Source organism: Equus asinus, chromosome 21 (genome assembly GCF_041296235.1).
Source record: "Equus asinus isolate D_3611 breed Donkey chromosome 21, EquAss-T2T_v2, whole genome shotgun sequence".
Taxonomy (NCBI): Eukaryota; Metazoa; Chordata; class Mammalia; order Perissodactyla; family Equidae; genus Equus; species Equus asinus.
Window position 1 is genome coordinate 88,395,758 of NC_091810.1, and position 27,724 is coordinate 88,423,481.

Here is a 27,724-nt window from a genome sequence, read left to right on the forward strand (position 1 = left end):
GGGGGAAAGAGGACGGGGAGGGCCTCACCATTCAGTATGTAGACTTTAATTTAATTATCCTGTTTTCAGTGCCACACCTCAGCCTGGCCCCTTCTGCTGGATTTGCAGTTCCCACATCCAGAGCCCCTCTGGTTCCCACAGAGTAAGCCCTGTGATGATGGAGGTGAGCGGCAAGGGAGGCAGCCCCCTTGCTGCTTGGGGTGGAGGAGGGAACCTGGGAGGTTAGCTGCTCTTACAAAGGTTTCCAAACATAACTCCAATTTTTAACCTCACCTGCTCTGCTGTCTTCCAAGAAACCCAGTGCCTCCAATTCCTGAGCCTTGCAGGGAGCCTGTGGCACAAATCAGCTTGCTTCTCGCTGGCGCCTCCCCTCCCCTCTGGCAGACACATTGATCTTCATTCTCGCTCCTTCGCTAATTCAGTTACCACTGACCATATGCTTTCTTATCTTCCAAAATTTTGTTGGTATCTCTTGTCTACTTCCAGTTCCCTTTGTTCTTGTGGGTCTAAACTTTTTAATTTTCTTACTGTAATTCTGGTGGGATTTTCAGAAGGGGCAGAAATAAACACACGTGTTTATGTATAAGAGTATATTTTAAAAATAAAAGCCAGATTCTACTAAGCACCTATGAAATACCAAGAATGATGCCAGATGCTATGGAGGACTCAACAGAACTGAAAGACAGCTATATTACCATTTTTAATGACGTTATACTAATCTAATGTATGCTTGTACCATAATCTATAAAAAAATTCCCATATTTTTCTACATTTAGTATGCTTCTAATGTTTCATTAATATAAATAATGCTATTATGAACACAATTATATAAATCTTCTTGTGTTTAAGGGAATATATCTGTAGGATAAACTCCTAGAAATAGATTTGCTAAATCAAAAGAGCATGGCATTTTAGATTATTATGGAATACCCTCAAGAAAAGCTGAATTAATTCCCATTCCCATTTTTCGCACCCTCAGCTACACTGGTGCTGTCAATACGTATCAATCAGGTAGGCAAAAAAATGACATCTCGCTGTGGTGCTAATTTCACAGTGGGCATCTGTATGGGAAAGCTGGCTTCACTTACAGTGGTGGAGACAAGACGGATGCTGGCAGGTAAGAGAAACCTCACCAAAGGTCACCTCCAGGTTTCAAGCCCCACAGGCAGTATCCACATTAGAAAGGCGGTGAGAGGGTGAGGAAGGTTTCACACCGTTTTGTTTTAGAGGAAAGTAGATTGGGAAGGAGAGAGGGTATAATAAGTTTGGTTTTGAACACATCAAGTTTGAGATGTTAGAGGTATATGTTTCAGCATCAAAAGGCACTTAGAATGATGGTTTGAGGGGAAAAACACGATTTTAAAAGGTGTAGTTCTCTTAGGAATGAGGATATGGAAAAACTTTTACAAGAGAAAACACAGTCCGAGGCCACGAATGACTCTGACTCCAGCCAGATGTCTCACAAACGCGTAGCCACAAGGAGAGAGTAAGAGAGAAGAGGGTGTGTGAGGGGCTCAGAGGTGCCAGGAGCCACAACCCAAAGGGCATGTCCCGGGGATGCTGGTTAGCTGCATAAACAAAGGAGGCCCCTTCTGTATTTCCCCCACTGTCTTCCCAGCCTGCCGACACTAGCTAACCTTGCTTACAAACTCTCCTCCGCTCACCCCCCAGGAAAGCATTTCAAAAAATGTAAATGAAATTAAAAACAAAAGAAAAATGGAGAAACTAACATGCTGTCTGAGAAGAACCTCAGGATTCCCAGAGGAGAGTTTAGTCAGCAGGAGAAAAGCCAGTGAAGTATTTTGCTCAGCTGGTGTGACATTTAAATGAAATGTTCTGTGACAACAACACATTTAGGAAAAATCGTAAAAAAGAAGACACTAGAGGATAGAAAAAAGAAAACTGGAGCAAGGCTCAGAAGGAACTCAGTAGTGCAGACTGCACCCAGCCGGCACAGATGGCTCGAAAAGTTATGGCAGGTAGAGGTAATCACCTTCAGACACTGCCATGGTGTCCCCATCTGTTCTTGTTTCTTCAACCGCAAATCTTGGGATTAGTCATAAAATAAGAAAACCCAAGTTGGCCCAAGCACCCTTTACTCAAAGCCCTCGGCTGCCTGAAGGGGTGGCTGATGTTGAGGGGAGCCATTATCTTGTGGGTCTTCAATTCAAGGAGAAGGTTATTCTTAAAACTGAGAGTCCTACGCTGCCCGATGGAGCATTTCTGCTTTTATCCCGCCCCACTTGGCCACAAGTCTCAGGAAAGTGTTGGTGTTTCCTTGACCTTAGACCCATTCAGGTGAGAATTTTTCAATCCTAAAACATTTAACAAAAATCCACTGAGGTAAAATTTACAACCTATACAACTCATTTATTTTACGGGTATATTTCAATGATTTTCAGTAAATTTTCAGTTGGGCAACTGTCATCACAATCCAACGTTAGAACACCTCTATCACTCAAAAAGCACCCTCGCATCCATTTCCAGTCATTCCTCATCCCCACCCCCAGCCTCAGACAACCACTAAGGTACTTTTGGTCTCTAGACATTTGCTTTCTCTATAGATTTTTTTTTTTACATTTCACATAAACGGAATCATATAATATGTGGTCTTCTGCATCTGGCTTCTTTCCCTTAGCATAGTATCTTTGAGGCTCCCCCATGTTGTAGCATGAATCAGCACCTCAGTCCTTTTTATGGATGAGTAATATTCCATTGGATGGCTATATCACATATTGTTTATCCATCCATCAGTTGATGGATATTTGAGATGTATCTATTTTGGCTACTATTAATAATACTTCTATGAACATCTTTCTACAAACCTTCATGTGGATGTATGTTTTCATTTTTCTTGCACCTAAGAGTGCAATTGCTGGATCATGTGGTAAATATTTAACTTTAAAAGAATCTGTTTTCCAAAGTGGCTACACTGTTTTACATTCCTATCAACAATGTGTGAGAGTTCCTGTTTCTCTAGATCCTCAACCACACTTATCTGGTTTTTGACTAAGTCATCCTGGTGGATGTGAAGTGGTGTCTCATTGTGGTTTGGGGTTGCATTTCCCTAATGACAAATGATGCTGAGCATCTCTTCATGTGCTTATTGGCCATTCATATATTTCCCGTGGTGAAATGTCTATTCAAATCTTTTGCCTATTTTTTTAACTGTCAACCCTAAAACACTTTTAAAATACAAATAGAAAAAAAAAGCATCAAAACTTAACTCGTAATAAAGATAAGTGTCTGAGTCATACTGCAAAATCTGGTTTCATGCATCCATTATATGCCAAGAGGGAGAGGCAAGTCACCCCAACAAGCTTGTTTGATGAAGTTATTCTACACAAAATAACAGCGAGCTGACAATAGTACCTCTTAAAGAATGAGTTGGCCAGGAACACTGGTTTCTCACTGTAATTTCTCGATCAGCAACAATTTCTACAGAGTATAAAAAGGAAGAACACTCTGAAGGATGGAAGGCGTTTCACTGCTTTTCAGAAGACAATATGAAAGAGCAACCATCAAAACACATGGGGAAGTTTTAGAAATAACTACAAATGCAAATATTTTGTAATCAACATGTTAACTCATGATATAAATATATCAGAAAAATCAAAGTATGGAGAGTTTAGAATAATTTGTGTGCCTGGGAAGAAAGAAAGGAAATGTGGATAGGTTAAGATCTTTTAATCTAGGACATTTTCCCCCTTTTTAAATATGTGGTTCACTTAATTTATTGTTTGGAATCACCATAGTAATGGTGTCTCAAAGACTCCCTGTAAGCACCAGAAAAATAGTCAGGAGAGGCAAACAGATCAATGGAATAGAATAGAGTCCAGAAATAGACCCACACTTATACAGTAAAGCCATTTTTGGCAAAGCTGTCAGAGCACTTCAACGGGTAAAGGGACAGTCTTTTCAACAGAAGATGTTGAGAAAGTAGAAATCCATAGAGAAAAATATGGATCTTGACCCCCATCTCACATCACACACAAATTAATCTGAGACGGATCACAGACATAAATGTAAAAGATAAACCTGCACAGCTTCTAGGAGCCAACACAGAAGAATATCTTTACAATCCTGGGTAGCAAGAAAGCACTAACTGCAACAGTAAAAACTGACAAATTGGATTTCAAAAAATTTTAAATTTCCACTCATCAAAAGAAACTGTTAAAAAATGAGTAGACAAACCATAGTTGGGAAGAAAATATTTGCAACACATATACCTGACAAAGAACTTATATTCAGAATAAATAAAGAACCCCTACAATTTAAGATAAAAGACAATCCAATAAAAAAAACTTGAATAGATACTTCACAAAGACCAATATGCATATGAAGAGAGTTCAGTCTCCTTAGTCAACAGGGAAATGCAAACTAAAATCACAAAGAGACATTACTTTACACCTTCTAGAATAGCTAAAATTAGAAAGATTGATGATATCAAATGCCAGAATGTGGAGCAAATAGATTTTTCTACCATTGCTGGTGGGAGTGTAAAATGGTCAACCACTCTGGAAAGCGACCTGGCAGTTTCTTATAAACACATACCTGCCCCGTGACTCAGCAATTCCACTCTTGATAACAATACTTATCAATAAAAAGAACAAACTGCTGACACATACAACAATATGGATAAATCCAAAAACATTATGCTAAGTAAACGATGAAGGAAAAAAAAGACTTATCTTCCATATCATTCCATTTTTATGAAGTTCTAGAACAGGAAAAACTAATCTGTAGTCCTTGGATGGATGGAGAATTGGCTGGGAAGGAGCACGACCGAAGGTTCCAGGCGCTGGAAAGTTTATCTCGACAGAAGTCAAGTCACTTGACAGAAGTGTCAGTTACACAGGTATAAGCGTTTGTCAAATTCATTGAACTGTAAATTTAAGATCTGTGCATTTCACTGTCTGTAAAGTATACTTAAAACAAAACAAGCGGAAACACACAGGGCCACGCAGGTGGGTGAACATGCATCGATCAGTCTACTGAGTCCAGAACAGTGCTTGCTGCTTACTTAGTACTCAATAAATGTTGGCCAAAATTACCAGTATTATCTATTACAACAAAGCCACTAGTTAAGTGTATCCACATCACTGCGTAAACTTGAAACCTGCTATTTAGGAAAAGTTTGAAACTGCTATGAATCTATACAATAAATTACTGTAAAATCCAGTCATAGTCTATCATCCTGTGATCTATCATAAAAATCCTATAATTTAATACATGCCACATCCAATTTATCTTGTCTTAATACCAACTGTATCCTTAATTCGAAATAACAGCCACTTTGTATATGAATAAAGGTAGAAAATATCAGTGGTTAATTTGGTAGTTTCCCAAAGGAGCTAAAGCTAAACTGTGGAGGGTTGTGACCTGTGGTTCTTGGTCTCTGCTCAGAAAAGTACCTGAGATGTGTCAGAAAACTGAAGCTGAATGTGTTGACGAAAACTTGTCAACAGTAAAACTCAGAAATGAAATGGCTGAAAACTCTTCCCAAACGAATGTAAATTCCTTGAGGGTGAGGCAGGAACACATGGGAACAATGTGTGTTTCTTTTGTTTCTCCCAGAAAGGCCACCCAATTTTTTTCCAATAAATTAATCAAATATTTATTAAGTTCCTACTACTTGTCAGGTCACATGCTGGGCTCTAAGGAAGGACAAAAGCAGAACTATGGCTTCTGCATTTAACGAGGACGTTATCTCCGAGACGGTTTCTCAAACTTTTGGCCTCCAAGGACCACTTCATGGATATTGACAACATACACAGTTCATCAACTTTAGGCCCGTATTTAAAAGCCTAAAATTAATTTACAATCTTAAAATTAATTCTGTTTTCACATAAACGAGGGATGATTCTAACATATGCCAGTACATTTGGTAACAGTCCCCCAAAGGCAGTTTTATTTTTTATTCATATCTCTACAAGTTAGAAAATCCTAAGAATCAGATGACAACAACGGCAGCAAGTGTTTGCTGGCTTTGTCAGAGTTGTGGATTGTCAAGTCAATTTAGGACTCAGAGTAAGGCAGTGATGTCTCCTTATAAACCATGGTATTCTGTAAAACGTTAGCTTGGTGGACAGATTACACTCACGACCTACAGAGCTGACTGTTTCGATTAGGGCAGTAGCAGTGAATGGATTCCCGACTGTCTCTGATGACATTCAGCTTTACAAAGTATTTTTTCATGTTCTGCTGCAGCATTTGGGTGTGGCTTGAAAATATGCCCAATAATAAGTTATTGACTTATTTCTCTAAAAAGTGAAGAAAAACATCAAGTGTTGGGAATATGCTGAAATCTCAGCAACCAAGCTCTTTGTACCACAGTTCAATTGCAAAAGATTCCAGTACCTTATTTTCAATGTCAAATAGTGGTATTTTGGCTGTGGATAATAGGTTTAGGGTAGACGTGAAATAGGATTTATTGCTGTAACACACCAGAACAGGTCATTTGAAATAGAAAAAATGTCTCTATTGACATGATCAGTGAAGTGAAGCAATGTTTTTTGGGGTTTTTTTTTTTTTTACTATATACTATTCTTCGTTTCAAAAATTTGCACAAATACAGCAATACATTAACAGGATCATACACTATGATCAAGTAGGATTTATACTAGGCATGCAGGGATGGTTCAACATCAGCAAATCAATCAATGTGATATGCCACATTAACAAAATGAGGAATAAAAACCACATGATCATCTCAATAGACACAGAGAAAGCATTTGATAAGATCCAACATCCATTTATAATAAAAATGCTGAATAAAATGCATATAGAAGCAAACTACCGCAACACAATAAAGGCCATAGATGACAATCCCACAGCCAACATTATACTCAGTGGAAAAAAACAAAAGCTACCCCTCTGAGAATGGGAACAACACAAGGGTGCCCACTCTTGACGCTCTTATTCGACATAGTACTGGAGGTTTTGGCCAGAGCAATTAGGCAAGAAAAAGAAATAAAAGGTATCCAAATTGGAAAGGAAGAAGTGAAACTCCCGATGTTTGCAGATGACGTGATGACATGATTCTAAATATAGAAAACCCGAAAGAATCCATCAGGAAAACTATAAGAAATAATAACTATAGGAAAGTTGCAGAGTATCAAATAAACTTACAAAAATCAGTTGCATTTCTATACTCTAATAAACTAACAGAAAGAGGATTCAAGAACACAATCCCATTTACAATCGCAACAAAAAGAATAAAATATCTAGGAATAAATTTAACCAAGGAGGTGAAAGACCTATACGATGAAAACTATAAGACATTATTGAAAGAAACTGATGATGACATAAAGAAATGGAAAGATATTCCATGCACATGGAATATTTTTTTATTCAATAAAGTTAAAAATAAACAAAAAACTTGGACGAGTGCCTAGATGACAGCAATAGCCTCCTGACTTGTCCCCCTGCTTCCACCCCTGGACCCCATGCTCTATTCTCAACACAGCACCCAGGTGATCCTTTAAAACCACAAGTCACGCACGCCACTCCTCTGCCCAAAGCCTGCCGTGGCTCTGTGAGAGTTTTACCTGTCATTTTGGCTGAGTTGTAGCACCTAGTTATTCAATCAAACACTAACCCAGGTATCACTGTGAAGGTATTTCACAGATGAGTTAACATCTACAATCAACTCACTTAGAGTGAAGGCCGTGATCTTGATAATGTGGGTGGACCTCATCCAATCACTTGGATGGCCGTAAGAGCAAAAACTGAGGTTTCCCTGAGGAGGAAGGAATTCTGCCTCAAGACGACAGACTCAGCACCTGCCTGACAGATTCCAGCCAGCTGACCTGACCTGCAGATTTCAGAACTGGCCAGCCTCCATGATTACGTAAGCCATGAAACCAATCTCTTTATATGTGTATGTATGTGTGCATTCGTATGCATGTGTGTGTATATATTTACATGTAATATGCTTATGTTTATATGTATATATGTCTTTCCTGCTGGTTCTGTCCTCTGGAGAACCCTGATACAGGCTCCCTGTGTCAGATGTCTTCACTTTGCCCCCTGGATCCCTTCTCCTCCCATCTCCACCCTACTCTCCTTCCTGGGTGGTTGACCTGGATGAATACATCCACGACTGTCTTCCCGCTGCTTGTGGCCATGGGAAACCCCAGCAGGAAACTGAAAATAGGGCAGAGACCTAGGTCAGGATATTTACTTCCCTGGTTTTTTCTGTCCCAGGTTGGCCTGGGTTGACTCCTGGGTTCTACTAAGCCTACCTTATTAAACAGACTCTCTGTAAATAAACCCTCCTGGAATGATCCCATTTTGAGTGTGCTGTTTCTATTGGGGCCCTGACTGATAAAGGCCTTATAGCATCTGCCCCACTCTTCCCTCTCTGATCCCAGCTTCTGCTACTTTCTCCTTCATTCACTCCACAGGCCTTGTCACTGCTCCCAGTACATGCCAGGCCTGTAAAGCTCCTCGAGGACAAGAGTCTCTGTCTGCTTGGTTCACTGGTGCATCCCAAGGGCCTAAATGGTACCTGGAACATGGTAGGTGCTCAGTAAACATGTTTTGGATAAATAAAATAAAATAATTTCATCGATTCCCATGTTAGCATCTTTCCTTCTTGCATCCATGTTCTGTCTTCATCACAGCTCACAAAATAACACTAAGTGGAAAGAAAAACCTTGTCTCTTGTTGCATGGCTCTGCCACATGCTGCCAGGCCTGTTTCCCTCGCGATGTACTCCAGGATCACTGAATACATATTTTGGCTAAGTGTGAACATCACTATTTAGGCAGAAGCAAATATCATCATCATCAGGATGACAATTTTACTGTTAATTCTTCCTCACAAAGTGTGAAGAATTCCCCCCAAAATGACTTTTTTCCCCAAAAGATTTATGCCCTAAATAGAATGAAATACCTAAACTTAAATATAATATTTAAGGTGATTTTGTTTAACGTTATAAATGCTAGTTCACCAAACAATTCTAAGAATGCTAGAATTATGATATAATCTAACGTCTATCATTCAGCCTTATATCACTTACATTTTTTTAATTATTATTTTATTGAGGTCATATTGGTTTATAACACTGTGTAAACTTCAGGTGTACATTATTATATATCAGTTTCTGTATAGACAGCATTGTGCTCACCACCAATAGTCTAGTTGTTATCCGCCACCATATATGTGCCCCTTTACCCCTTTTGCCCACCCCCCTACCCGCTTCCCCTCTGGTAACCACTAATCTGTTCTCGTTATCCAAGTGTTTGTTTATCTTCCACATATGAGTGAAATCACCTGGTGTTTGTCTTTCCCTGTCTGGCTTATTTCACTTAACATAAAACCCTCAAGGTCAATCCATGTTGTTGCAAACGGGACAATTTTGTCTTTTTTATGACTGAGTAGTATTCCATTGTATATACACACCACATCTTCTTTATCCATTCATCAGTCAATGGGCACTTGGATTGCTTCCATGTCTTGGCTATTGTATATAATGCTGCAATGAACACAGGGGTGCATGAATCTCTTTGTACTGTTGATTTCAGGTTCTTTGGATAAATACCCAATAGTGGGATAGCTGGATTGTAAGCTAGTTCTATTTTTAATTTTTTGAGAAATCTCCATATTGTTTTCCATAGTGGCTGCACCAGTTTGTATTCACATCAGTAGTGTATGAGGGTTCCCTTCTTTCCACATCCTCTCCAACACTTATTATTTCTCATCTTGTTAATTATAGCCATCTGATGGGCGTGAGGTGATATCTTATTGTAGTTTTGATTTGCATTTCCCTGATGACTAGTGATGCTGAATACCTTTTCATGTGCCTGTTGGCCATCTGTATATCTTCTTTGGAAAAACGTCTGTTCATATCCTCTGCCCATTTTTTGATCGAGTTGTTCATTTTTTCGGTGTTGAGTTGTATGAGTTCTTTATATATTTTGGAGATTAATCTCTTGTCAGATACATGATTTGCAAATATTTTCTGCCAGTTGGTGGATTGTCTTTTTGTTTTGTTCCTGGTTTCCTTTGTCTTGCAGAAGCTCCTTAGTCTGATGAAGTCCCATTTGTTTATTTTTTATTTTGTTTCCCTTGCCTGAGTAGACATGGCATTCGAAAGGATGCTTCTAAGACCAATGTCAAAGAGTGTACTGCCTATATTTTCTTCTAGGAGTCTTACCTTCAAGTCTTTAATCCGTTTTGAGTTACTTTTTGTGTATGGCAAAAGCTGATGGTCTACTTTCATTCTTTTGCATGTGGCTGTCCAGTTTTCCCAACACCATTTATTATAGTTTTATAGTATATTTTGAAGTCAGGGTTTGTGATGCCTCCAGTTTTGTTCTTTTTCCTCAGGATTGCTTTAGCTATTCGAGGTCTTTTGTTCCATATAAATTTTAGGATTTTTTGTTCTCTATTTCTGTGAAGAACATCACTGGGATTCCAACTGGGATTGCATGCAATCTATAGATTGCTTTAGGTAATATGGACATTTTAACTACGTTTATTCTTCCAATTCATGAGCATGGAATATCTTTCCATTTCTTTATGTCTTCTTCAATTTCTTTCAATAGTGTCTTATAGTTTTCAGCATATAGGTCTTGGTTAAGTTTATTTCTAGATATTTTATTCTTTTTGTTGTGATTGTAAATGGGATTGTATTCTTGACTTCTCTTTCTCCTAGTTCATTATTAGAATATAGAAATGCAACTGATTTTTTGTAAGTTGGTTTTGTACCCCGCAACTTTGCTGTAGTTGTTGATTATTTCTAATAGTTTTATGGTGGAGTCTTTAGGGTTTTCTATATATAGAATCATGCCATCCACAAACAGCGAGAGTTTTACTTCTTCCTTTCCGATTTGGATACCTTTATTTCTTTTTCTTGTCTAATTGCTCTGGCCAAAACCTCCAGTACCATGTCGAATAGGAGTGGCAAGAGTGGGCACCCTTGTCTTGTTCCTGTTCTCAGAGGGATGGCTTTCAGTTTTTCCCCATTAAGTATGATGTTGGCTGTGGGTCTGTCATATGTGGCCTTTATTATGTGAGGTGCTTTCCTTCTATACCTATTTTATTGAGAGTTTTCATCATAAATGGATGTTTGTTATATCACTTACATTTTTACAAGCATTTGTTGACTTTAAAAGAAAATAATGTTTTTCCTAAAGTTAACTAGATATAATATACTCTCAATTCATATTAACTGTTTGTCTATTTCCCTATTTAACTATTCATAAATTCCAACCCAAAATGGTTTTATACATAAAATTAACAGCTTTCAAATTGCAGCACTGTACTCTTGCATATTCCAGAAGTGTAACGTCCATTTATACTTCAATTGAGTAGTGGAATGTCAACATAGAAAGTATCTAAGAAGAGCTTCACTCCATGATACATCTAGAACATTCACCTATATTGGAAAGTAAATATTCAGAAAGTGGCCTTAAATCCAAACAGCGTGTTGTTTTGTTCATGTCACTGAGGCTGTTTTGCTGACTGTTTGGTGGTCCCCCAGGACAACCATATGGTGACTGATAATGCACAAACTCAGGGGGTGGTGTAAAGAGCACACATATGGAACACAACTAGAGACGCGGCAGGGGAGGACACAGGAAGAGAACATCTCTTTCACCTGCAGCATTCCACAGACTATGAAAATTTATGGAATAAGTCTCTTTTCCCAGAGATCTTTGGTAATAAATAGATACTTTTCTGCAGAGATGGATCGCTTCTGTGCTGTTCCACCTAAAAGCACGTGGAGTAATCAACCTATTCATTCATTCATTCTTTCATTCAGGAGACATTCTGTACTCTTCATGCATCCATTCTCTCACTCAACTACTACTGCATGTGTGAAGCACTATGTTAGCTACTTGAAGTACAGACAACTAAAACAAGGGCCTTGACAGTTTAGCAGAGGAGACAGATTAGTAAACAGATGATCCGTGGTCAGTGCTGCAATAAAGATACTCCCCAGATGCTATGGGAACATAGAGGAAGTGGATGCCCTGTCTGCACTAGGGGAGAGAGAGAGAGAGTCAGGAAGGCTGTCTGGTAACCTTTCTGACTTAATAATTCTATGCTTTATTTCTATTTTAAGAAATACAGTTTCATTATTTTCAGATATAGATAGCTAATATTTATAGAGGGTAATGTAACAATATATGCATTGCTAAGATTTATAGGGATAAATATATATATCTCCAAGATTTATGGAGAGTAATGAAACAAGTTACTTAAAATTATAACACAATTATAATAATAAAGGGAAGTATATTGGGCATCTCTTGGAGTAGCTAGCTGGCTCCTGATGATTCCTTTGCTTAAAATTTTTTTTATCACATATATATGTATCCCCAAACAGTACACACTTAGTTGTAATCACTAAAGACCAATGGTGCAAGTTCCTATCAGCTTGATGACTGTGCCAGAGTCCCCCCTGAAATCCCAGTTGTTCTGGAACATCTCCAAGGGACGTCTACACAGGCTGACAAAGCAGTCTGGCTCCCTGGTGATGGTGTTCACTACGTCATTTCTCTCTTAGAACTGGAAAACAGTTTGGTGGCTCCTCAAAAAGCTACACATAGAATTACCATATGATCCTGCAATTCCACTCCTCGGTCTGTGCCCAAAGGAACTGAAAGCAGGTGCTCCAACAGAGACATGCACACCAGCGTTCACAGCAGCACTATTCAAAACAGCCACAAAGTGGAAAAAACCTGTGTCCATTAACAGATGAATGGATAAACAAAATGTTCCTGCTGAAAGACACACCCTCCAAGTCCCCTGAAACGCCCAAGAAGAGGAAGCCTCTGTCTGTCTCAAGGGTGCTACTTCCTGACGCTCCTCTGGTTCCACATCCTCCCCAGGTCGCAGAAGAGTCATGAGTGGGGATGAGGAAAACAGCCTCCTCCCAACTCTGCGTCACACTGTGGCACCTGGGACCCAAGGCAACACTACTCACAAAAACAGACCTTTAGCTCCTCCCCTCTCCACATGCCAAAGCACCTCTCAGAAGTAAAAAACCGACAAACCCAGCATAAATAAGCACAGAAGCAAACCAAATCCACTGCCCTCTCCACAGGAGCTAATCTTAACCCATGAGCAAGGCCTTGCCATTCACGAGCATCCAGGAGACATTCTGTACTCTACTTACAAGGGACAGGAAATCTCAGAGAGGTTGCTGATACTACACCGTCTGCATTCAGAGCGGTGGTGACCTCACGATTTCTCCGAGAACCACCAGTGGCTAGATGCCTGGCACCATCCAGGTTTCGGCTCAGAAGCCACATCATCGATGTCAATCTCTATGACGTCACTTTGTTTTACTGTCTTCATGGCACTTTTTCCCACCCTACGCTTTGTGGTCCATTTTACTGTCTCTCTTCCCCTCTGGAATGTAAACACCATCAGTGCAAGGACCTTCATTATTGTAGCCCTAGAATGTAAAACAGGGCCTGACACAGAAGAAGTATCCAATAAATATTTCATGAATGGATGATACTTATTATTTTGGGGGGTATTTACCGTGTGCTGGGCACTGTTCTTAATATCGTACATGCAATAACTCATTTAATCCCCAAAGTGATCCTACGAGGCAGGGAGTATTATTAGCCATGTTTTATAGATGAGGACACTGGGACACAGAGAGTTTAACTTACAAACTCAAGGTCAAACAGCTAGTAAGTAACTGTTTTGGTAACTTACTGCTGCATAACAAACCATCCCAAAATTTAGTGTCTTAAAATAATAATGTACTCTTATTTCTTATGGTTCTGAGTTCACTGGTCTCAGCTGGGTGGTTCTTGCTTCAATTCTCTCATGCAGTTACTCTCAGCTCTCAGCTCGATAAGTCATCTGAAGGCTTAATCGGGCTAGTCCTCCAAGACGACTTCTGCACTCACATGTCTGGCCCCTCAGCTGGGAAGACTGGAAAGACTAGGCACTGTGAGGGGCTCTGTACCTCTCTCTCTCTCTCTCCATGAAGCCTCTCTCCATGGCTAGCTTGGGCTTCCTCACAGCATGGTGGTCCTTATATGGCAGTTAGCTTCCCCAAAAGTGCACGTTTTCAGAGACTAAGGCAAAAGCTTTAAGATTCTTATGCCCTAGCCCCAGAAGTCACGTAGTGTGGCTTCTGCCCCATTCTATTTGTTTCATAGAGCCAGCCCAGACTCAGTGTTTGAGGGTACTAGAAAAAGGCATGCATACCAGGAGGCGTGGTTACTGGTGGCTCATCTTTGGAGACTCACCACCACAATAGTGGAGGTGGTATTTGAACCCAGGCAGTCTGGCTCCAGAAACCACACTCTTAACCATTATATCATGAGCTGTCTGATGGAATAAATGAATAAATTCATCACTTAATCTGTATAACTAGGGGACTGTTCTGGTGATTTGGGTTCCAAAGGTGAATTAAGGTCTCCATCTCTAAAGACAGAAAGTTATTTGCAATTTTTAACTGACAGTCCTTTCTCCTCTTCTAAACACCCGGCTTTCAAAAGTTAAGGGGCACTCTCGGCTGGTGCTGGGGTGGGAGGTGGGTGGTTGAGGGGACACGGCGTGAGGACAGGCAGGGAAGGTGTGGAAAAGCTTCTGTGGACAAAGTCTTATGAAAGATCCTATTTTACATGAAGAAAGGACATAGTGAGTAGGAATGGGTATTTCCAATGGGAGCTAGCCATGCCCCAAAGGGATTACCATTCAGCTCGAAATGCATTGGCTTGTAGACAAGTTCTATACAAACACCACACTTTTAAGCCTTATTACAGCCCTGGAAGAGAGGTAAAAAAAAATAATCACCACCACCACCACCACCATTTATTGAGTGCTTGCTTGTACCAAGCACTGTGCCAAAGGCCTTTCATCTACTACCTCCTTTCAATCCTCACATCACCTTTACAAGGCAGGTCTGACCATGACACCAACTTTGGAAAGTTCTGGAAACTGTATCACATACCAAAGAAATGGTTGAACAGTATGTCAGTCTGACTCTCCAATGCCCATTCCTCTAGTCGTGAGTAATGCCACATGTCCAACCCTCCACCTTGAACTTTGTCACCTTGTGCCACTGTTATTCATTTCCTTGACATCTCCCTCACTACTGAGAGTCTCCTTACCTCCCCCAGCCCCGTCCAGGGATGTGGTTTTCCAATTATTGCAGTCTCGGTGCACAACCCAGCACCCAATCTCTGTAGGCACTTTAAAAATAGTTTTAATGAATTAATGAATTATGATTTCTTTGGAGAAGGTTAGTCGTAGCCCAGGGCTTTTAGAAAGTCTGTGCCTAGCAATCAGACATTTCTAGGAGCAGTCAACAGCAATAAAATCTCTACTGGCTTCCTTGTGCCCTTCTTCTTGTCAGCCGGGTGCATGGAACAGCCCGTTTCTGACTAAATGGTCTCTCCCTCCCTCCACATTTGGGAAACACTATTTTATTATATGGAGCGCTCAGGAGTGTCTTGGGGGTGAGGTGGTGAAAGAGGTGATATTTAGTGGCAGGGCTTGTGCAGCTTCAGTTCCAACTCACCCTTTTCTGTGGGTGTTCCATCTATTTTTAGATGTTTGTATTGGTTTTCTAGAGACTTGCCACATTGACTCTCATGATCTAACAAATAATACATCTGAAAAAAACACTTCTCTTCTCCCAAGTTCCTAGAGTAAGAAATTCAGAGTAATCAGTGGCTATAGCCACTGTTGATAAAGCTGCTAAATTATAATGTGCAACTGTGTAAGTCGAAGGTAGTCATGACATTTTTTGTGGGATCCAGGAACAATAATGCAAACATGTAAAACTTCTCTGTGCACGGAACATGGGGCAGCAAGTATCCACAGGAACACTCCTAACTCCAAGCAGAACAGCGTGGAAAAAAAGAGAGAAACCCTTAAAATTAGGAGCCTCTAAATGCTTCTCTGGTCACCAGCATAAAGCAAGCAGCAAATGAGACCACTCTCTTTTTTACTGTCAGTATCTGATTTTAAGGAATCTGCAAATTTATGGAACAATTCAAATTTGCCCATAATTTCACATCATAAATTGAACTCTGGAGGTGCACAAGGAATGTGAAAGTAATTCCATCAGTCTTTTTAATAATACATTCTTAAAAATCCTTTCTGAGTGTTTTACCTCTGTTAAATGCCTTCTCAATCCACATTGCTTTGTAGTGGAGCGGTTTTAAATGTGTTATCTTTGTGCTCCATTATTAGAGCAATATCTTAGGAAAGAATGACATTTTTGCTCATTAATATATTATTAAAGAGAATCTCTTTCAGAAAAAATACTCAATGAAGACTTCATTTCCATGGTTTCTCACTTTCTTCTCTCCTCCTGAAGCCCTTTCTAAGGCATCTGCCTGAACACCACGCTAAAAATACAAGCAGTACAAATAAGCACATTCATAGAACATCAGGTTTTCAATCAATAAAAACATATTTGATTTCCATGTGAAAGAGCAAAGAAAAATAAAACAAAATCAAGCAACAGAGACCCTTAAAAGTAAGCAGAAAAGTAAACAAATTTAGAAAAATTGGACGGAGGCCCCAGTGGGAAAAATGTCTCCTACTTGCTTATTTATTTAGGATATTTATTCTCCCTGCTTCCCAGGAGGATTTAAGGCAGCACGGAAATGTTTTTATTCTTCCACTCTCTTATCAACTGAAACCTAACTGGGACAGTTTAAGTGTTATAAAAATCACAAAGTCTCAGAATTATACTCTCTTAACTAAAAAACAAAAGAAAACAAACAAAACCAGTCACACAGCTCTTATCCCACGCACACGGTCCTCAGGCCTGGGTACGCAGACACTCTCTGCGAACTATACTCAGCTTTACTCAGGAATCAGATGCAAATCATATTAAGTCAAGTATTGGGTTAAATGACTATTCAGGCAGCTGAAATAATCGAGGCTAGTCCAACAAATGTATATGGACTTTAAAAAAGAAAACCCATAGTTACGATTGGAATTTACGTCTCTATATAATTCGAAATCCTACATGTAGTTCAAAGCCAGGAAGCATGTGTTTAAGGCCAAAATTCCATTCCCCTATCTGTCCTGCTGTGGTTATGCCAAGCAAATAATAGTAATTTTCGAATCCCTTGCTATACCCTTAGGTATAATTAAGTGACTTAAAATATTGAGTTCCTGTCTAAATTCACAACAGCAGCATTTGTTTTCTCAAATCATATACCTAGCACTGATCTTACTAGAACATCACTATTATGTTTCAATTTTCACCCCAAACCCCATGCTGTTGACTTCCTTCTCATGAAGCCATATGAAGGTGATTCTTGGAAGACAAACCCAATCACATGTTTAATCTGCCATTTCTTTAAACTAAGCGCCAGTGCCACTGAAATTTAAGCAGGCTTTGGGAGGATGAATTCAGCATGATGACTAACATACATTAGCAACAAAATCCCCCCCAAAGCAATGTTACAGGAACGCCTTTACCTAATTGCTTATTAGGCATATTTGGAAATATCAAGGCCTGTGGTGTAAAACAGCCCTGTGATATCAAACAAAGGACATAGTAACAATTCCTCAAGTCTTGGAGCAGCGCAGATGTAAACTGGGTCATAATATCTTCTACTCTTTGCATGAGGCAATAATTATTTTCATCTTAAATAATCTAAGATGTTCAGTAATTTTAAAAAATGTAAATAAGCCTCATTTCAAATTATCAATACTTAGGACTACTTGCAATGAGCATCATATCTATTTACACATGTAACTGCTACTGATTCTCGTCTCTGACTACTCCCTACCAGATTACAAACTCCCTGAGCACAGAAACTATGCCTTGTCTTTTTACCCCAGGGCCCAACCCAATGCCTAGTACGTGGTAGGTGCTCAATAAGTGTTGAGTGAATGTTTATTTATTTACTAAATAAGTGCATAATAGTGCATTTGGACTACCAAATCAGAACATTTTGTGTTAGTCTTTTCATACCATACGAAAGCATGACGACCAATATTAGGCGAGATACAGTTCTTCAGGTCTCAGCTCCCCCTTATGAAATGGACATACTAATACATATCCCACTGACATCACAGGATTGGATGCAAAAGAAAGAAAACGATACAATATATTTAAGGTATGCTGAAAACCGTACATTACTATTTTAGATCCACAATCCACATAATAACTAGTATAGTTAATTCCAGCTAAATAGAAAAAATAGTTATCAAAATGATAATCCATGCATTACCCGGGGAATCTGAAGATCTTCTACATACGCTAATTTATGCTTTTTTTCTTCTGCATGAATTAGCTAAATAAGGAAAATTTTGCCTCATACTGTCAGCTTAAATGGGATTGATTCTAATCATCCCTATAATTTTCCTCCCTGTTCTGGCAAAGGTCTGCGACTTTCTGACCCTCCTACAGTATTTACTTCAAGGTTAAGGGGACTTCCAATGCCAAATTTTAAACTGCTCACATGTTTGCTGATTCTCCCCAAGCCCAACCTGTGCTGAAAATAATAACCGAAACCTTCAACAGCCGGCTCTCTAACTTCAATACCTTTAAACCTGGGGCGGGGGGAGGGGAATAAAGAAGACATATAAATAACAGATAAATACCTTGTAATCTCAATAGTGATTCATAAAAATGGGAACACATAAATGGATTATCTCATTTTAACAACTGTTTTGTAAATTACGCTCGGCTTTCAATCTAAGAACACAATCATTTTCTCCGATCCCTGCACACCAATTGCTGTTTTTGTCAGATAATAACAGCAACTGCCTAACACATTCAGATGCGATATTTAGTTTAACTTCAGGAATCAACTGAAAAACAACAATTCCTACATACCAGGCTTCAAGTTTCCTCTAATTTGCATGGTTGCTATGAATAAAGCTTCAGCTGGTCCTGCTTAGCTGGCCATAATATGTAGCCCAAGTCAAACTCTGAACCAAGTGCTTTCACAAGGTATTATTTTACTACTAATGCCTATTTCTCTTTTTCAAAAAATTGGGTCAAATCGTCAATATGAATCTCTAGTTCTACTATGGAATTATAAAATGAACAAATTACAGATGAAAAGATCATGGAAGAGAAGTATTGGTGATTTGCCAAGTTTGCAATGAAGCCATGAATGGAAGGTGGTCTCTGTGTCAAGGTGCCTGCTGGGCCTTCTCTCGCTCCCACTCAGAGCCTGGGGAACACATCACAGGCAGCTGTCCACGCTCACATCTCCTCTGAATTCATCTGTGTGTCTCCAGCACTTCGCACCGTGTCTGGTGGGCTCTTCATAAAAAATGCACCTTGCCTATGTAGCGGTGAAGTGTCACCGACCCTCTTCATCTCAAGTTCCTGTGCCCAACGTGTAGTAAGCCAAACACTGAGACATCGGTGCTTGGAGATGGAGATATTTATTTGAATTGGCCAAAATGAGAAGGTGGGTTCGCTAAAATCCGCCCTCACAAGAGCAGAAAGCAGGGGTTTTATAGAGCTAAGGGGCTTGGCAGGAAAAAGCCTTGGAGAAACAAAGGGGTCACTCCTGATAAGCCCCTGGGCAATCTGCAACGGTTGCTGGGGGCCGGCCTTGCAGTGACGGTGATTGCAATCTCCCAAAGGCATTCTCTTTCTTCTGCAAAACAAGCTCACAAATCTTGGAGACCCCTGAGTCACCCATCAAATTAAACAAGAAAAGGGCAATCTGCTTATTGAATATCTACAGTAACCCTCAGGTACCCGGCTTCAGAACCACATCACACTGGCTGTGTGCTAGCTGACAATGGTCCACTCTCCCCGACTTCCTTTAAGGATCTCAGAGATCTCTTGCTGTCTCTTCACACAGTCTTGCCCTTTGGACACATGGACCCAGGAGGAGGACCACTGTGATAGAGAGGTCCAAGCGGTGCTATGTCAATACTTGGAGGTTCATTTCTTGTTGCAGGGCTCAGTACAGGTGGAGGCACTGATTCTCATCCTTAAAGCAATTTTGCCTCCACCCAATCCTGTTGTCCTTCCAACCTTGCTTAGAAGACCAGCCACTATTTTCAAAAGGCTTATATGTCCCCTGGCTGTCAAATCACACTTAACTCCTGCCCCTCCCCCATATGAAGACTAGGTTTTTTAATGCAGATGCCCCTTAGGTTGCAGTCCTGAAAATCAGCTCTTACAGGAAACTAAGAAATGCTCAGCCCCATCATGGATTATAAAATATTTGACAATTTCTTAACCCTCAAATTCTCTGATTTCATCTCTAGCCTTACATTTTTGAGAACATACTCAGCAAAGTTAATTAGTAATTTAGTAAAAAGTTAATTAGTAATTAGTAAACCTAAGACTAGCTGAGGTCACCAAGAGTTGGTGGCCAGAAGGATAAAGCTGACTCAAGAGGCTGAGTTCCTGTCACAGCTTCCAGACCACACAGAACAAGTGTCAGCTTCCGCATCTGCAGAGCAGAAGTGCAACTCAGCAGCAGGCAGCGCCTTCCTCCCCGACGTGTCTTTACATGACCAAATTAACCTCAAAGATTCTCCAGAACAGCACCGTCCAAAGGAACTTTTTGTGGCCATGGAAATATTCATATTACACACTGTCCAGTATGGAAGCCACTGTCCACATGTGGCTACAGAGCGCTTGAAATGTGGCCAGTGTGACTGAGGAACTGAATTTTTAACTTTTATTAATTTAAATTTACATAACCAATATTGATAGCATATTGGATAGTATAGCTGTCTAAGAAATTGCTATGAAAATTGTAAAGTGCTATAATTTAAGGACAAAGCTAAATTTCCAGTGTGCGTTGTATACTTCCACACCAGCAAGTCCAATACAATTGGCTAGAAAGTTTGGTGGTGACGACTGGCATTCACGTTTCTCGAAGCATGCAGATGCTAAAATCAGACCTTCCACATTCGCCCACTGATAGTTTATGAAAACGATTTGGTGCTGGGACACACCTCCAGCGCGGAAGGAAGGAAAGAGAGGCAGGTACACTCAAGTAGGATCCTTCTCTCCAGCTACAGGAGCTCGAGTTTGAGGGCTACTCTGAGACTCTCCCATCCTGAGGGGTCTCTTCTCTGTGATATTTTAGTAAAAGTCATTTTGACTCACTCAGTGGGAACTCTATTCTTGGTTTACTGAGTGCAGGAGCAGAAAAATGGACTAGATCCACCGGCTTTGGGAAAGTCTTTCAGAGCCTACCTTGGATGAGACCAGAGCACAGCCCAGTCCAGAGCAGCTGCCAACCAAGGGTCCAGCCTGGCGCGGCCAGCCTGGTGCATCTGGCCTCTGGGCGGGCGCACTACCCACTACTGCATTCAGAACTGCTGAGACATGCTTTAGGCAGAAGATTCCAGGCACGTTCGTCTCCTTTGTTACCGCCCTTGTCCACTCCATCATCTTGTCTCTTCTGGATACCACAGGAGCTTCCTACGTGGTCTCCCTGTGATTCCATTCCTAACTCCCTACAAGTCATCCTCTGCATAGAAGCCAGAACGATCTTTCAAAACCAGATGCTCTCATTCCTCTGCTTAAGATTCTCTAGTGGCTTCCTAATCAAAAGAAAATTCAAACTCCTCACCATGGCCTACAGGGCCCAACTCACCTTGTTTACTTCTCTTACCATCGTCCTCCTTGCTCATTCTGTTCCAGCCACACTGACCTCCTGGCTGTTCTTCAGACCAATCAAGCTTCTTTGCATCTCAGGACCTTTGCACTTGCTGGTCCCTCTGCCTAAAATCCTCCTCCCCAGACTTGTACAGGGCTTAGCCTTAGCACTCAGGCCTCAGCTTAAATGTCACCTCCTCAGAGTGGCCTTTCCTGACCACCCCATCTAACCTAGCTTCGTAGCCACTCTCTATCCCACCGCTATGGGGTGCGTGGGGGGGGGGGGTTTACAACTTTCTTGAGGTATATTTTACATATTATAAAATTCACTCATTTCTATTCAATGATTTTTACTAAGTATACTAAGTTGTGCAACCATCACTATAAGTCACGTTTAAAACATTTCCATCCGCTCAGTAAGATTCCTTGTGACCATTCACTGTTACTCCCCTTACCTATCCCTTGTCCCAGGCAACCACTAATCCACTTTCCATCTCTACAGATTTGTCTTTTCTGAACATTGCATGCAAGTAGAATTACACAATACTCCCCTGCTTTGTTTCATTTTATTTTTAAAATTTTTTTATTGTGATAAAGTATACATAACAAAGTTTACCATTTTAACCACTTTTAAGCGTACAGTTCAGTGGCAAGTACATTCATATTGCTGTGTGACCATCACCACTATCCATCTCCAGAACTTCTTCCTCTTCCCCAACTGAAACTTTGTATCCATTCAATACTAACTCCCATTCCCCCGCCCCCCGCACCCACCATTCTACTTTCTACTTTCTGTCTGTAAGAATGTGACTACTCTAGGTGTTTCATATAAGTGGAATCATGCAAGATTTGTCCTTTTGTGACTGGCTTATTTCACTTAGCATAATGTCCTCAAGGTTCATCGATGTTGTATTATGGGTCATAATTTCCTTGCTTTTTAAGGTAATTCTATGTTTAATTTCTTGAGAAATCACCATACTGTTTTCCACAGCAGCTACACCATTTTACATTCCCACCTGCGATGCACAAGGGTTCCAATTTTTCTACATTTTCGCCAACATAGCTATTTTCATAACATCCATCTTAATGTGTGTGAAGTACTATTTTCTTTTTACAATGCGTTTATCATTACTTGATATTTTCTTGCCTACTTGTTTGTTTAAACATTAATTGCCTGTCTCCCCAAAGTAGAATGCTAGCTGCATGAGGGCAAGGAGGTGGCTGTCGTGTTCGCTGTCGTAACTCCAACAGCACCCAGCACTCAACACGTTTGTTGAATGAATGACACTCAGGGTTCCTAGCTTGAGCTCTACCACAGCTCTCCTCCTTTTCTCTCCCCCAGGATCTACAGGAGCTGGGGAGCTCCCTTCTGCTACCTGGATAAATCAGAGCACCAGGAAGAAAAACTGGGAAGATTTATACAAACGAATTGCTTGTATTCCTGTGAAATACAAAGAAATAAAGATGTGGTCAAACAGACTTTGAGAACACCCAAGGCCTTTGTGAACGTTCTGCTGAGGCTGTATTTATAACCAGGAGAATGTGCTGGGCTCCTCTGGAAGTTCTTCATAGCTACTCATAGGCAAATAGAGAGGCAGCCCCTTGCGACAGAACAAACTCAACTGGCTAAGCTTGAAAAATATAAAGCTTTTAACTAGAAAAGCAAATTGTGCAGCCCTTTCTTCTGTACTACCTATGCTTTCTACAGATATATTTTTTCAAAAAAGGCTGACATTTGTTACTCAACTTTACGAACATTAGTTCAGGCAGCCTTGGCAAACCACAAATAAATATGTCACAGAGACTCCTTGTCGCCTGCTAGTTTTCCCTTCTTTGTACAGTGATAGAAAACTTAAATTTTAGCATTAGTGGAGCCTCTGGAAGCCTGAAAGGAAACCTTCACTTCTTAGCTTCCTTATAGCTATAAGTGGCCACGTGACTAAGAACCAGTCAATGAAATGTAAGCAGCAAGTTGCATGTAATTCTGCACGATGTCCTTAAGGAGAGGATAGAAGCCCTTCTTCTCTTGCTTTTTGTTCGCTGGAACATGAACATGATGGCTGGAACTTGAACAGTCATCTTGGACAACGAGGTGTCAGGCTCAGGGTGGCAGAGCAGGGAAAGAGAAAGATACCGGGTGCCCAATGATTGTGAAGCTGCCACATCAATCCTGAATTGCTTACCTCCAGATTTACTTTGTGAGAGAGAACCAAACTTCTGTTGGAGCCACTGCTATTTTGGGTCTCTGTTACTGGAAGCTGACGTAGACCTAACTCACATAGAACCTGTCCAAGAAGATTACAGTAGAACCCAAGCACAGAAATAAGGTCTTCCTAGATACAGATGACAAAGTAGACTGTTCCATAAAAGTCTCAGCTGTTCTGAGCTAATGCCATGCCCAGCTTGGCTAACGTGGTGAGGGGGTGGCAGCGATCTGCCATATTGCCTACAGGGCAGAAGGAAGGACAACTCCATACCAGCAATAATGAGGATAATGAAAATGACAACAGTGATGGCTAACATTTATTGAACACTTATCATATCCCAGGCACTGAGCTGAAGGGCTTTACGTGAACTATTTCATTTTATCTTCACAATCCTGAGGTTTACAGAAGATAAATCCTGGCCACACACTTTATGAGTAATGGGAAGAGAATGTGAATCCAGGGAAGGATGACTGCTGAGCCCACAGGCCTAAACCCTGCCTTACCCTTACAGTGCATCCCAATGCAGCATCCATTATCCTTGCCCTGCCCCGACACGTAAGAATGAGGCAGTCAGGCCGCTGGGAGGCACGCCACTTCTTTACCAAGGAAAACCTTCACTGGACAGCAAAGTCTGATGTCACACCAACACTGCCCAAAACACATGGCCACCCATGAATATCTGCTTGTTAGGCACATGATGCCTCTCAGTCATTAACTTCTTTGAATCATTTTAACTTATAGCCATTTAATAACAATTGAAACACAACTACAATATGAAAACCAAGTTATATGTTTGTTTCAGAGCCTTATTTCACATTTATGCTAAATACCAATATTTCAAAGCTATTTCCTATGACTAATTCTCTCCTGGCCCCATGTCTTGCGATAATATAATTAAATTGGTACCAGTTCATCAGATAGTTGATATTTTATAGGACAGCATCAATGCATATAGGAGCCAAGTTTTATATTAAGTAGGGGGACTCCTCATATCTGCCTGTCAAATGACCTTCTTGGTGAGAATGCCTCATTGCGAAATAGGTTTCACTTTACATAAAGTTGGACTTAGCAAATGTTTGATCAAGTCAATTTACATAATTGCTCCAGGCCTCTGCCTTCCCATCTTAAAACGAGGATAACTTTCTCAGTTACTTTCTCAGACTGATCTCAAGGATTCAGTGAGATGCTCGTTAACTACTCGGCACAGTGCCTGGCACACAGCAAGTGTTCAGTAAGAGGCAGCTACTTTGAAAAATCCCAACCGTGCGTGGTGTAATCTGACTGAAGGAAGCTCTCAGTGAGCCAGTGTGTTCAATTACCAAACAATTTCCCAACAAGGAAAACATGAAGAAGATAACAGTCACTCCTATGCTGAATGGAAAGATGACTCAGTCCAGCTGACTCTAAAAAGTCTAAATCCAGACCTTTTTTTAAGCTGGCTGTCTCTAAATCTGATTTCTTATCTTGACTCAGCATAATCTATGCCATTACCAACCAGCATGGGCATTTTGTTGGTCTTTGTTTGATATTTACCGCTCCCCCCCCACCCCAGTTATTATTATTCTCTAATCTTACATTGCCTGTAGTGGTTGTAACAAGTCAGGGACATTAAGTGGGATTTTTTTTCCTTCTCTTTTTACCCCTGTTGGGTATAAAGTGGTCAGGGGTGAGGACCACCTTTGATCTTTCATTTCTTCCTGGGAGGCATCTATGCAAGGCACAGGCAACAAACAGCTTCTAAAAGTCACTACAACAGGCCTTTGACTGAAAATAGCCTTAATTTTGAATCTATGAAACTCAACTGAGTCAGGCTGGGTCTTCAGAAACACATCTGCTTTCAGAATTTATTCCTTCAAGCATTATCTTGTGCCCTTTCTAATCACTAATGCAGGACACCACTAGCTCTATTAATAAAAATCTCCCAAATAGTTGAGGAAAATCCAGAATTTCACTATTTCAGGCATTTGCCCCTAACCCAAAACCCGACACCAGACACCAGCAGCAGCCTCCCACTGTTTCCAAGACCCACTTCCAGGAGAATACCCTTAAAAAACGCTTACTGTGATTTTCCAAGTACATTTGCTATTTGGAGGGTACACTCCAGGAAAACCTTCGCTGCCAATAAATCCAGACTCTCCAGTAAGAATGCCACCACATGCGAAAACAGGTCTGGGAAAACAAAGGAGGAAAAGAAACTTAATTTGAAACATGGACTTACAATCTAACCTCAACTTCAGAAAGGTGTAGCCTATTAATATGGATAAAGTTAATACTGATTAATAAATGCCTGCACCATATAAGGGATTTGAAATACTTGCTAGCTCTTAGAATATTTAAATTATAGCCTGATAAAACATTCAGTCCAGCTACCATCTGTCTCCATCAACATAACTCAGTATCTCTTTATCCATCCGTCCATCTGCAATCAAGCCCTCCACGTAGTGGTAAGATCTTACAGGAAAATGGTAAATGGAAAATGTAACCAGAGGGGAGAAAGAGAGAGGGTGAGACCTAGGCTGTGTGAGGAGAACGGTTTTAAAGCCAGACAAGCAACTGATCAATATACAAAAGTTTTAATTTCCTCGATTTGGAGAAATGCCTAGTTCTCCCCTTTTCTGAAAATCGTGGGCCATTGGCAGAGCCTCTCATTGAAAAGGGAGCTTGACGGTGATGGAGGGGGAAGAGGAGATGCCAAAGTTGCCCATCGGTTGGGTCCCCCAGCCCAGGACCTGCGGCTGTCCCTCAGCGCGCAGGTTGGCGAAGAGTTAACTGTCCGAGAGCGGCTCCCTGGGCGCCGGTTGTTTCCCCAGGCTTCGGTCTCTGGGCAAAGCCTCCCCGGGGCAAGAAAACAGACGTAAACCAAACGCCACACATCTGGGCCCTAGGGCTCCCTCCGCCCGCAGAAACCCTCGGGGAGAGGAGACGCAGGTCAGATTAAGCCCCCGCCACGTGGTGGCCGGGCCAGCTGCCGGCCCACCCGCAGGCCGAGCGGGGCGCATGAGGGAGCCCCGCGGGCAGGCGTGCGCCGGGGTCCTGCGCTCCTGAGGTCGTCGCGGCAGCCCACGCGGGGGCGGCGGCCGCAGGGTTGTGCGCTGGGTTCCGGGCGCCCCGAAGCGAGTGGAGTGAAGCCTCGGGCGAGGCTGCAGGGCAGAGGGAGGGAGGAAAGGAGAGGGGGCAGGGCGGGGGGCGCGTTACCTCTCCGGGGGCTGCTGCCGCGAGGGCTGGGCGGCGGCGGCCAGCAGCAGGCAGAGCGGGGCCCAGGCGCCCGCGCCCCTCATGGCCGGTGCACACGCGGGCTCGCCCGCAGCCGGCGCGCACGCCGGGGCTCCCACCCGTCCGCACGCGCCCGGCTCACACGCGGGCTCCCACGGGCATGAAGCCCGGCCCGGCGGCGCACGGCCGGCTGGCTGCTCGCCCTGTCTCTCGCTCGCTCTCGCCCGGCCGGGGCAGCCAGGTATCCGGGTGTGCGCGGCGGGCGGGCGGGGCGCTTATAAAGGCGATTACGGTGCCGTCTGACTCGACGCTTAATTTCCCCGGAGGAGTTGCTCTGGCAGCCGCAGGCCACGGCTGAATATCCCGTTTGTTCTCCGGCGGCGGGAGGGGGCGGCTCCGAAGTCAGAGCCGCCTCCTCTCCTGGGCGGGCGGGCGGCTCCTCCCTGGCACCGCGGACCCACAGCCCTGCTCTCATCCCGCCTGCAGGGGCGCTGGGAGGAGGATGAAAGCAGAACCCCCTGCCGAGTGGTACCCAAGCGGGACCTGGCTCCGTGATCCACAGACGATTCACGGCGGGGGGGGGGGGGGGGGGGGGGGGGGGAGGGTCCTGGTTTGCTTTGAGGAGTGTTTTTCCCTAGTTGCTTTTAAATAGAAAGTATTAGCGCTTGCTGTTTGCTGGAAAACCTGAGGTTCCTTTTATTTCTGTCTTCTTCAAACATCCAGACCCAAGGCACGAAAACGGAAAGTTGAAGAGGGATTCTATCAT

At 41.9% G+C, this 27,724-nt stretch overlaps 1 protein-coding gene across 1 annotated transcript in view; it reads right to left on the minus strand.

Annotated features, from left to right (window-relative positions):
• The window catches only part of PCOLCE2 (procollagen C-endopeptidase enhancer 2), a 67,023-nt gene extending 39,594 nt beyond the window's left edge, over positions 1-27,429 (minus strand). Inside the window, exons 1-2 of the mRNA XM_014852051.3 lie at positions 26,941-27,429; positions 25,806-25,914 (exon numbers count right to left, since the gene is read on the minus strand). Of these exons, the coding sequence (XP_014707537.1) occupies positions 25,806-25,914; positions 26,941-27,023 (192 nt within the window). The 5' untranslated portion in view covers positions 27,024-27,429. The remainder of the gene's footprint in view (positions 1-25,805; positions 25,915-26,940) is intronic.
• Between the last annotated feature and the right edge of the window lie 295 nt (positions 27,430-27,724).